The sequence below is a fragment of the Tachypleus tridentatus genome, chromosome 13 (genome assembly GCF_004210375.1).
Source record: "Tachypleus tridentatus isolate NWPU-2018 chromosome 13, ASM421037v1, whole genome shotgun sequence".
Classification (NCBI taxonomy): Eukaryota; Metazoa; Arthropoda; class Merostomata; order Xiphosura; family Limulidae; genus Tachypleus; species Tachypleus tridentatus.
In genome coordinates, this window is record NC_134837.1 from 103580981 (window position 1) to 103593175 (window position 12195).

General features: G+C 37.7%; 1 protein-coding gene across 2 annotated transcripts; it reads left to right on the plus strand.

The window, feature by feature from the left end:
• The first annotated feature begins 2337 nt into the window (after nucleotides 1-2337).
• Nucleotides 2338-7722, plus strand: LOC143239141 (uncharacterized). 2 transcript variants are annotated; one of them, XM_076479985.1, is made up of 3 exons: nucleotides 2338-2533; nucleotides 5011-5867; nucleotides 6657-7722. In XM_076479985.1, the coding sequence occupies exons 1-2, from the start codon at nucleotides 2425-2427 to the stop codon at nucleotides 5841-5843; spliced, it is 942 nt and encodes a 313-aa protein (XP_076336100.1). In that variant the 5' UTR covers nucleotides 2338-2424; the 3' UTR covers nucleotides 5844-5867; nucleotides 6657-7722. The 2 variants fall into 2 exon arrangements, with proteins under 2 accessions (XP_076336100.1, XP_076336099.1); XM_076479984.1 differs by lacking the exon at nucleotides 6657-7722 and having other exon boundaries at nucleotides 5011-6642.
• The last annotated feature ends 4473 nt before the right edge of the window (nucleotides 7723-12195 follow it).

Consider the following 12195-nt stretch of genomic DNA (forward strand, 5'->3'; position numbering starts at 1 on the left):
AATTAAAGTTCGACGTGTAAAAAGACTAAATTAATTGTGATTCAATAATATATATTTGAAGTAAGAATAGAGAAAAGTGTGAACTAAACACTGATTTTATACTTGCACTTATTATAATCTATTTTTATTTTTATACAGTTTATTTTTGACGTAAACATTATCAGTTATGCAAATAATCAGGAATTTTAAAATCCAAATTTTAGCCAGTGGAATTATTTTATGCAAAGTTAATTGACGTTGTTTTTTTTGTACAAAGTTGCACCTGCTCTATGTTAACTCCGAGGAATCGAACCTCGGATTTTTAATTAGCAATTATTTAAACTTACCTCTGTCTCAGCAGGCCCGGCATGGCCAGGTGGGTTAAGACGTTCGACTCGTACTCTGAGAGTCGTGGCTTCGACCCGTCGCACCAAACATGGTCGCTCTTTCAGCCGTGGGGGCGTTATAATGTGACGATCAATCCCACTATTTGTTGGTAAAAGAGTAATCCAAAAGTTTGTGGTGGGTGGTGATGACTAGTTGCCTTCCCTCTGGTCTTACACTGCTAAGTTAGGGACGGCTAGCACAAATAGCCCTCGAGTAGCTTTGCACGAAATTCAAAAACAAACTGCCCCAGCAGGAGACAAATTGTTTATGAAAATGTATCTTAAGTTAGTTCAGTGTTAGTTTTACTGTTGTTGTTAAATAAAAAATATACAAATTACTGAAGTCAGAAGAGTATATACAGTTATGACAGAAAGTGTTCGTACCCCTGCGTCCCGAGTGGTTTTTTGCTTATAACTTAAAAAGTATCACAAGTAGGCTAATAGAAGTATGTTTTATTATAAATATTATACTAACACATATCTACATAATTTTTTATGTAAATTAAACGACAAATAAACTTTTATAAACAAATAACCAAAAATAGGAAGAGCAGAAAGTGTTCGTACAGTTCAGAACGCGTGACAAAACTGATATAAAAAATTTGTTTAGTTTGGCGAATAAACTACATTATACCATTTCAGAACTAGACACTGGGTTCATAATTATTGGAATTTAGCCAGCGGATAATGACGGAGACGGCGCTAAATTGCCGGTAGTACATTTGGACTTTTGGTGGGGTGTCCAGAGAGAACCAAGAGGAAGGTTCTCAGAGAAGTTAGTAGGAACCCTAGTTTAACACGTAATGACATACAGAAACTGGTAAGGGAAACTAGGGTTGAAGTAAGCACCTCTATAGTTACGAACATGTTACGTTCTTCTGTGTTCAAAGCATGCCGTCTTCTTTAAACTCCATATTTAAAGCCTGTTCATTTAGAATCATGATTGAGGTATGCAAGAAAGCATGTAAATAAACCCTTTACCTATTGGAAGAGTATTCTTTGGTCAGACGAGACTAAAATAGAGTTTATCGGCCACAATGATGTTCGCAATATTTTCCGTAGGAAGGAAGAACGAAATCTTCCAAATAACGCCGTTCCTACAGTTAAACAAGGAGGTTGCTCGATCATGCTATGGGGTTCCTTCAGCTCTTCTGGTGTAGGCAGCTTTCACCGCGTCAACGGAATCATGAAAAAAGAAGAATACGTTGATATATTAGGCATTTATATGAAGAAAGATGATCGGAACTTGCGGCTTGGTCGTCGTTGGATCTTCCAGCACGACAATGACTCTAAGCACACATCGAAATATGTGCAATCCTTGTTGCAGAGAAACCATATAAGCGTTCTGGAGTGGCCATCGCAGTCACTCGATCTCAACCCAATTGAAAACTTTTGGCATGAGTTGAAGACCAGGGTTCATCAGCGTCACCCGAAAAACTTGCAAGTGTTGGACGCCTTCTGTAAAGAAGAATGGAAGAAAATACCAGTCGAGTACTGTCAAACTATCATGGAAGGCTATGAGGAGAAATTGCGCCAAGTAATTCACCTGAAAGGCTGCACAACTGACCATTAAAGTAGACCCACGAACACTTTCTGCCCCTCCTATGTTTGGTTAGTTGTTTATAAACAGTTTATTTGTCGCTCAATTTACATAAAAAGTCATGTAAATGTGTGTTAGAATAATATTTATAATATACTCTACTTTCATTATCCTAATCATGATACTTTTAAAGTTATGAGGAAGAAACTAATCACGTCGCAGGGATAGGAACACTTTCTGTCGTAACTGTAACAATATTAATGTCAGAAAACATATTTAACAGAAATACAACAGATATAAAAAACAGAAATAGCTTAATTTTAAGAGGAATTTTAATTTATTTTTCTGTTATATATTTATTTGAGGACTAGTTAATGGTGTTCTACTTTAATTTGTGGTAGCAATACAGTTTGCTTGCAGAATGCCACCACTAGGTGCACGTGCTGCGGAACTGTGAATGTATGGGAATATATTGGGTTCCGTTAAGACACTGCAGATTCTGAGACGAAATTCTTAAGGATGATTGACCCGACACGTGTAATTCCCCGTGTGCTCTTGTTTGTTCTAGCGGGTATTGCGTTTGTTTTGTTGGTACAAATTGAGCTTCGTCGAAGGAATACTCAAAACGGTAATGGTTTTCTTCATCATTCTTGTGTTTGTGTATATATAGGGCCCGGCATGGCCTAGCGCGTTAAGGCGTGCGCGTCGTAACCTGAGGGTCGCGGGTTGGCGCCCGAGTCGCGCCAAACATGCTCGCCCTCCCAGCAGTGGGGGCGTTATAATGTTACGGTCAATCCCACTATTTGTTGGTAAAAGAGTAGCCCAAGAGTTGGCGGTGGGTGGTGATGACTAGCTGCCTTCCCTCTAGTCTTACACTGCTAAATTATGGACGGCTAGCACAGATAGCCCTCGAGTAGCTTTGTGCGAAATTCTAAAATAAACGTGTATATATATGGTTTTACAAACTTGTGGTTGTCCATGTTGATATTTACGTGTATATATGATCTACAAACTTTTAGTTGTGCGTGTTAATATCGTTTGTGTATATGTGATTTTGGAAGTCGTGCGTGTTGATATTGTGTGTTTAATAATTCGTCTCATTTTATAATCTGACACGTGTATAAAATTCAGAAAAAATTATTACATTTTAAACACACAGCCTAGCAGTAGTTTGACTACGTCACTGTAGATTCTAAGAGAAGACGAATTAGTAAAATGCTTAAGAAGTCTTTGTTTTAGTTGGTCTGTACATCTGGCTCATAAATATTTAACTCGGTGAACAAAACATGATATATTTAACTTTTGCGGACTTATTGGATGCTTAGGTTACGTCCAGTGTTGGTTTTGTGAATGTTTTCATACATATGCAACAACAGTCCCAAGCTGCAACTTCAGATAAGTCTTTCCTACTTCCTTTCTTCAAAGGAAGCGAGTACGTGCTCTAAGAATTATAATACTGTACATTAACTTTTGATTAACACCTTAAAACTCTGCTTCTTTTTATTTCCCTCCTGATCATTAAGTTATTTATTTACATGTACGAGGTGTTTGTAGAGCAACATACTTGGAATAAACTTGTTAAATATTCATAAATGAAGATAAGTAACATCTTTGTTGCCCGGCATGGCCGAGCGCGTTAGGCGTGCGACTCGTAATCGGAGGGTCGTGGGTTCGTCTCCCAGTCGCGCTAAACATGCTCGCCCTTTCAGCCGTGAGGTCGTTATAATGTGACGGGTTGGGGGTTGTGCGGTAGGCTAACAATCTACTCACTTAAAAAGCCAGCCTGTTAATGAATCCTCAAGCGATTGCGGTCCCATGTTCCTTCATGGAATTGAGAGGCATAATAAATAATAACATCTTTGTTGGATTTGGTATATTGCATCTAAACTCTAATTTTACTTTGGCTTTGTGGAGTTCCAGTTTAAATCGTTAGTTAAAAACCGTTCTCTTGATTTCGCGTGTACTCAATCCAGTTTTATTTGTTTGGTAGCTCACAGTTTCATTATAAGCCATCTGCGCTTTACCACTTTTAGCCCAGTATTTTAGCGTTGTAAGTCTGTGGATTTACAATTAGGGACTTTCAGTACAGATTATATAGTATGGAAAATTAAGCAGGTTGGTTGCAAATAATTTAAAAAGTGTTTAAAAATCCTATCATCACTTTTGAAGCTAAATGTTAACTTTCTCATGTTTGGTTCGCACTTATTACATCATTTTCAATACAAGTTCCTGTAAAATGCAAGAACATGACAAGGGAGTAAACGCAAGACAAGCAAGTGCTTTTCCATTATTAATTATAAGTACACATACTGGGCGCTAATTTATAGATGCGTGTTCAGATATTGACAACGAATTGTCCCCCACATCACTGGATGATGATGGGATTTTTAAACACTTTTTAAATTACTTGCAACCAAACTGCTTAATTGTCCATACTATATAATCTTGTTTTTGCAGATAGATATTCGAGGGCTTTCTGTACTGAAAGCCCCTAATTTAGGCTGAAGCGTGAAGATAACTTGAATTTACAGGATTCAAAGAACTAAACACCATGCCACGCCCAATTCTGCAACGTAAAGAATAAATTATGTTATACACACACACACATGTATTACATACGTTTGTCATAAGAAAAAACAAGTCGAAACAAAAATAAAAAACGCTGCACTAATTGAAAGGATTCCGAGGTACAAACTATAATGTGGAATATAAAATGTACCCTAGGTTTTGGAGGTGACTGAGAAGTAGGACCCACATTATGTTGGGGATACACCGTCTATCAATCGTAACTTCCATTCACTAGTTTCATATAAAGAAATAAAATAAAGGAATGGCAATAGAAATAATACATATAGAAATAGAAGTTACGAGAACGAAATGTGAGTTCTCAAGCCCACAACATCTCACATTTATATCACCCTTCACTGCCTGCAGACAGTTGTGGGAAGGCGACTACTTGATTAAATAAAACTGTGACAAATTTCAATACACATTTTACTACGTTTATTCGAGCTGTAGTTATGAGTACTTAGCCTTAACTTGGTATTAAGAAAGTTGCTTTTTTTAATGCAGTATGACCTTTTTTGCTTTGGTTATCATCCACAGATACTGAGATCCCTAACAAATTGTTCTTCGACGTCTGGAACTCGACATCAGAGATATATAGTGCTGCCAGTGCAAAGTCCAGCAGAGTCAAACATTCTGCTGAACCAGTTACCGATGATATTTCGAATTCTAGGATTTCCCTTGAATTATCACACTCCTCAACTTTACAAGACGCAAATTCTTCACCACAGCAAAGTTTTAAAAATATATCTTTTGTTGAAACTAATAGCGAGTTTAGAAATGTACCAGACGAAGAGTGGGCTTCGACTTCACAAAACTATAAAGTTAAAAACGAGACTAACACCAGTATTATGCAGAATCCTAGTTCAGTTAAATTCCAAAATTGTTTCAGTATATGGGATGCCATTATCTTTATCACGTTATCAGGCATTTTTTTATTTCTGTTTGGTTCTTTCTGTTGGTTGGCAGAACGACTGCTGTGGAAGGGAAGGCATTTCTCTCTTGACAAGTGGTCAATGTCAGGAAATGAAGAAATGAAGAATTTTACAAGTTTGGTCAGACAGAGAAGGAAGTTTTTAACCGCAGAATTTCGGCCAACGGGGACCGACGAATCAGCAAAACCTCTACTATCCAGAAAAAATTCCATTTGTAAAATAGAATCACCAAAAACGCTATCTCTATTCAGCATGGACTCATTAAAAGTAATCACTACTTCCTCGCAATCCTCAGTGACTATCAATTATTCTAGTTTCTTTGACCCATCCCTGCTAAACTCTAGTTTTCGAATTGCTAAATCACCAGTTCCGACTACTGGGCCACAACTGGCCGAACCATCAGCGCAGACCACTAGAGTGCCTATGACAAAATCTTAGCCTCCTATTAGCGATGAAGAATTGGTAAGATCGTTAGAGTGATAGAAACAACAACGTTTAAAAATGAACTAAGATAGATCTAAAAACGTTAAACTCTTGAGTTATTCGTAGTGAGATGTTGTGTACAAATAAACTCTTGTGAATCTTGTCTAACTACTGAGCTAGTTCATAAAATGTTAATTAGTAAATTTGTTTTATTTTCACATAAAACAGAAATAATCCTTTAATTGCGAAACAAATGATAAATTTGCGAGTTTGTTTATTTTTAACTCGCAATAAAAATAGTTTAAAAAAAAGTTATTAATAATATTAATTTACTTGTCTTACAGTCAGTGAAGTTTCCAGTAACATTAAGATTTTACAAGCTAGAGTAAAACGTGCAAAATTTAGTATAGAATATTCAGTTCCTGTGAGTATCAGTACATAAAAGAGAACAGTATAGTACCAGTTATTTAATAATAATAAAAACTTCATGACTTGTAACTCACAAAGTTAATCTTCTTCTTTTTCATGAGTTTGAATACTTTTAGTTTTAAGTACCACATCACGTATTACCATCTCTTCAAAGTGTTTGTTGACTGGGAAATAATGGTAACTCAAAGTTCAGCCGCAGACCCCTACAAGATCTGCGTCTTCTTTAATGACGAAACGTTTGTATCAGGTTATCCCGTAAGTAATGTCCAAAAATTTAATACAGAAAGTGCATCATCATTTCTGTCTTTGTAGAAGGTTTTAATGACTAAAATATGTAGTAGGACGTGTATAAAAATGTTCAGATAAATAAAAGAAACTAACCAAACTCCACTTTTTCAGATCCTTAATCAAATATACCATTATGAAGATGGATGTGTCTGAGCACATTAGATATATAATGCGTTATGAGTTTTAAAAGGTAATAGTGTAGCAGAAACTACACGAAACATTCAAGGTGTTTATGGTGCGGAGTCTCTCAATGAAAGAAAATGTCGAAGGTGGTTTCAGAAGTTCAGATCAGGTAACAACAGCTTAAATGATACGCCACGTTCAGGTCTCCTCGTTCGATTTAATGATGACTTGTTGTTTGCTGCACTTGATGAAGATTGTGCTGTAACAGTTGGAGAACTAGCACAGAAGCTTATTTCAACTCATTCAACAGTTCACCATCATCTGCAACAGCTTGGAAAGCTGTCAAAACTTGGAAAATGGATTCCCTATGATTTTACGTTTTTCGTTTTATACATTACTTTGTCTTTAATTTCATGGATAATATATTTCATTAGTTGCAACCTGTGAAATATTCGTGGTAGTTTCATGCTCTTAGCTTGGATTTTCATTATTTTATCATTTTCACACATGCAATTTAACAGGTCACTCGCACTCAATTTTCAGAGGCAAACCTTACCCTATGCGACAATTAACAGTCAGTGGGTTAAAGAAACAAGCAAGAATTCGTTCATATATTTGATAAGGCAACGAAGTATTAACTTATCAAAATCATCATCAGCAATATAAGATATATATCATTAGGCATTAAGCTAACCTTCCTTGCAGGCATTATATGATAGATCGATAGCTCCTAGCCAAATTAAACAAAAAACCAAAAAACTTACAATAATGCAGTGGTCCTTCATAGTAGCCTTCACGAGCCTAAAAATATCCCCGGTTCCAAAGTTTGTTATTAATCTTGAGTATCGATACTAGATTTTTTTTATTGGCTGCTAAGCCACTTGTAACTCGAACCAAATGAAATTCATTGCATGCAATTATAAGAGCATACAAGTAAAAGTAAGGACGAATGTCTTAGCATATCAACTACACTGTATTTGCTATATCTAGTGCCACCGAGGACTTTTGTTCTGTATCAAGAATTATCAAACTGGTTGTGATACGACAGGCACAATAGTGGTTAACAAGTTATTTTTACCATCAACTAATGGAACAATTTTATTTTAAATATATTAATATCACGAAGTCAAATTTTTATCATTACACATCAGAATGTTGCAAAAATAAAACAAAGCCATATACAAAAAAAATTATTAAATAGTCTTTTATCTCTCATATTTATAGTGCTACAGAGTGTTAATTACGTTATATTAAAACGATTTTAAGCATGCAAACCAGCAAGTAATGTGACAACCACAGTCGATATACACTCGCGATGGAAGTGGTGTTTAACAATTACATTTTGACATTGTTTGACATAAGTAATGTAATATAATGCTTCCTTAAATTGATCAGTTTTGGAAAGGATGTGTAACATTTTCATACCTTTATGGTATTTCTCAGGTAAAACTAATTTCCTTTAAGAGTAACGAAATAGGTCAGCAGAAAAATAGAAAACTCGACCAATTTATTTACTATAGGGGCAATTCATGAATCCCCGAGTTTCTGCGCAACAACATAATCTGAGCCAACTTTTAAATTTGGATCTCAAGCTATGTGAGTGGGTGGGTACATGACCACAGTGTCCTCATAGCTTGTTACAGCCATATTAATAAAAAACAGAGGTTAGACATAAATATGCAAAAATTCAGTAAACAATTTTACAAACACAAGCACAGTGTAGCGATTTGCTTTAGCATTAACAGCAGTCCTTTTAACTGGACAATTATGTCTTAGCTGTTAAGTTTTCTCTAGACTGTACTCAATGAAAGCTTCTATCACTGCAGATAGCCCAATGTGGCTTTGCTATAAGAAAACACACACGCTTCTATCAAATCATTTAAACATGATGAAACTTTATAGAATGGACGGCAACTGCCTGTTGTGGTGACACAAGTGTAGAGGACGACGTTTCGAAAGGCGGAAGACACATAGATATTTTACCCATAGACAAACCAAGTTTTGTTTGAGGAGTTGATTAGTTGGTTTGGTGTTTTATGGCACAAAGCAGCTTGGCTATCAGCGCCAAACATCCGGTGAAAGTTAAAATTAAAGTAAATTTAGTAAAATTCATGAAAGAAAATTAAGGTAAAACAAAACAAAATTTAAAAAAAAAACATAAATAACATTAAAACCAATATTTACATCTAGTATACAGTGGTAAGAGTATACTACAGCACTACAGTAATACAAGTTGTAAAGGACTTTCTGTAGCATAGTTGTAATTATCATAACTTGCGATAACTAGCAGATAAGTTCAAAAACCACCGTCAGTCACTTGAAGTTGACCTTTTCCAGTCCTCGATCCGAGTTATTTGACATTATGGCCATTTTCATAAAGTAATAAAAGTTTTAAAATATTTGCAACAAAATTTTAATTATAGCTCGCCAGATGACTAACGGGTAGTTCAAGCAGCAGTGTTAGTCACCTGAAGTTGGCTTTTCCAGTCCTGGTTTCGAGTTATTTAACGTTACGGCCATTTTCAAATTTCAAATCGAACGAGATGGACTGTGATTCTTAAAAGGGAATCAGATTTTAAAAAGTCTAATGTATAAATTAAAAGAAATTAAATGGCATTAAAAAGATTGATGGCCTTTAAAAAACTAAAAACATTTCCAATAACACTGTTTAACGTTGTGGACACAGCTTAGGACAGAACATGTTTAAAATGGTGTCGTTGAGTCATAACGACAGCAAGAAAGTGGAATGTAGCTTATTGTGACCCGAGTCTCACACAGACAACACATTGGTGTATCAGTCCCAGATAAAAGAAAACGATGAGTTAAAAACTGTGACCAATGCGTATTCTGGTTAGAACAACTTCCTCTTTCTGATCCTTATGGAAGCATTTGGAAGGCAGCTAGTCATCACCACCCACCGCCAACTCTTGGGCTACTCTTTTACCAACGAATAGTGGGATTAACCGTAACAATATAACGCCCCCACGACTGAAAGGGCGAGCATGTTTGGCGCGACGGGAATGCGAACCCGCGACCCTCAGATTACGAGTCGCACGCCTTAACACGCTTGGCCATGCCGGGCCATCATGGTAGCAAGACGACTAATGTACAATATAGGGTTTGATTTGGAAAAGTTTGTTTTCACGTTGCTCACTCCAAGTCGGCTGCCAACTGGCACGTACCCGCGCCTTGAATACAGCACCATGGTCCATGTATGGAATAGGCACAGCGGTGACAGTGCCAGAGCAAACAGATTTAGCTGCGCTGTCGCGGACTCGTTCCCGCGAATATCAACGTGGCCCAGCATCCAGAAAAAGTGGACAGAAGTAGATGTTAAAGAGAAATGGGCCAGTCGGTTTTGAATATCACCGAGAACAAGGTGTAAACTAATGTGAAGTGATTTCAGGGCCAGTAGAGAACTAAGTGAGTCGTTATGAATAGTGCAGTTTGAATACTGCTTAGCTTCTATGTGATCCAGGGCAAAATAAATGGCATACAGTTCAGCAGTGAATACAAACTGTAGAAGGGATTCTGTGCACAACCACCAAACAACAAACTATGGGAGAACCATGGAATGGAAGGATAGTTCCAAAGACGTTCAGCAAATAACAGACAGTATTTCCAATCAGGAGTGTCTGATTTTCTCTAATGATTTAAAGATAGGTCACATTTGGGGACTATAAAAAGCCATGGTGGGATAAGCTGATCAGTGGATACAGCAATGTCATCCAAGGACATGCTCAATTCATCCAACTATGCCTGGATATTAAGGCCAAAAGGAGCAATGGCAAAACATCTGTTCTGAAAAAGTATTGCCCACCGAGGAAGGAAAATGCAACCCCAGGTGGGATGCTCTGGTAAGAAATGAAGTTTCGAAGCATGTAGTAAAGACAGTTGCAAATGGTGGAGGTGCAAAGAAGGTTCATGAGACTCTATGTATAAGCTCTGAACTGATGAAGTGCAGAAAGCCCCAATGCAGAGTCAAAGTTCTTGATAATAAATGGGGTCCAGTATCTTTAAGGCTGAGGTCCTGGCAGAGCCATAGACCAGTGATCCATAGCCGAGTTTCGATTGAATAAGAGCACGATATATATTTAGCATAGAACATCGATTCACTCCCCAACTGGTGGAACAGAGGGCACGGAGGATGTTCAGTGCTTTTGTACACTTGATTCGTATCTGCTTGATGTGTGGTATAAAGGTCAGCTTACAGTCAAAGATAAACCCTAAAACTTTGTCTCAGGAACCACAAACAGCACAACTTCACCGATACAGAGTTCACGATCAGGGTGAATACTCTGTTGGCAGCAAAAGTTGGCAAATGGTTTTAGAGAGAGAGAAATTACGCTGTTTGCTGTGGTCCACTTCAGTAAACAATTGAGGGAAGTCTGTAGCTGCCGCTCAATATATCTCATGTTCAACAACTGACACGAGATGTGAAAGTCATCAACATAGAGCCCGTTTGCAACAGTGAGATGGAGTTGTTCAGTGATGGCATTAATCTTTATATTGAAAAGCGTGACACTCAAAACATAGCCCTGAGGGACACCAAGTTCCTGTAGAAAAGAACGGGAAAGAATCGAACCCGCACGAACTTGGAATCTCCTGTCCATTAAAAAAAATTTTAATAAAAATGAGCAAATGGACACATAACCCATATATATGGATGTCTCGCAAAATGCCATATCTCCATGTTGTATCCTATACCTTCTCAATGTCAAAGAATATTGATACCAGATGTTGTCGTTTGGGAAAGGCTTCTCTGATTGACGTTTCAAGTTGAATCAGGTGGTCTGTGGTGAAGTGCTGTCGTCGGAACCCACACTGGGTGGGCGAGAGGAGGTTGTTTGATTCGAAGAACCAAACAAGACAAGCATTAACCATCCTCTCTAAGGTCTTACAGAGACAGATCGTCAAAGCAATTGGACGGTAGTTTGAAGGAATCTTGGGATCCTTCCCAGGCTTAGAGAAATGTAGGATTATATCCAGGCACGAGGCATCACGAAAAATATTCTCCTGCCAGATCTAGCTAAACACAATCAGCAGAATGGCAAGAGAAGCAGGAGTTAGATGGTGCAGCATTTCAGTGTACATCATCAGGTCCAACTGATAAAGTGCCAGACCAATGAAGGGCCAGTTTGAGTTCCACCAGTGTGAAGGGATGATTATAGTCATAGCAACAATCAGCTCGACAGGAAAGAGGTGATTACTCTGCCTGAGTCTTGATGTCCACCAAGGTGGAGGAAGAGGCAGAAGTGCCAGATACCCGGCAAAAGCTTTCACCTGGAGTATCGGCAATGCTCCAGGTATCAGCTACTTCTTGGCCATCAGAGAGCAAGACCAAGAGGGGACAGAATTATATTGCCCACTGATCTTTCGAATCATGTCCCATATGACTTTGGTACTAGTGGTAGAAGATATGCTGGTTGTGAACTTGATCCAAAATTCCTTCTGGCCTTGACATCTTACCCACCAAGCATGTATGCAGGTTTGCTGAAAAGTGATGCAGTGCAAGAGTGTGGGATAC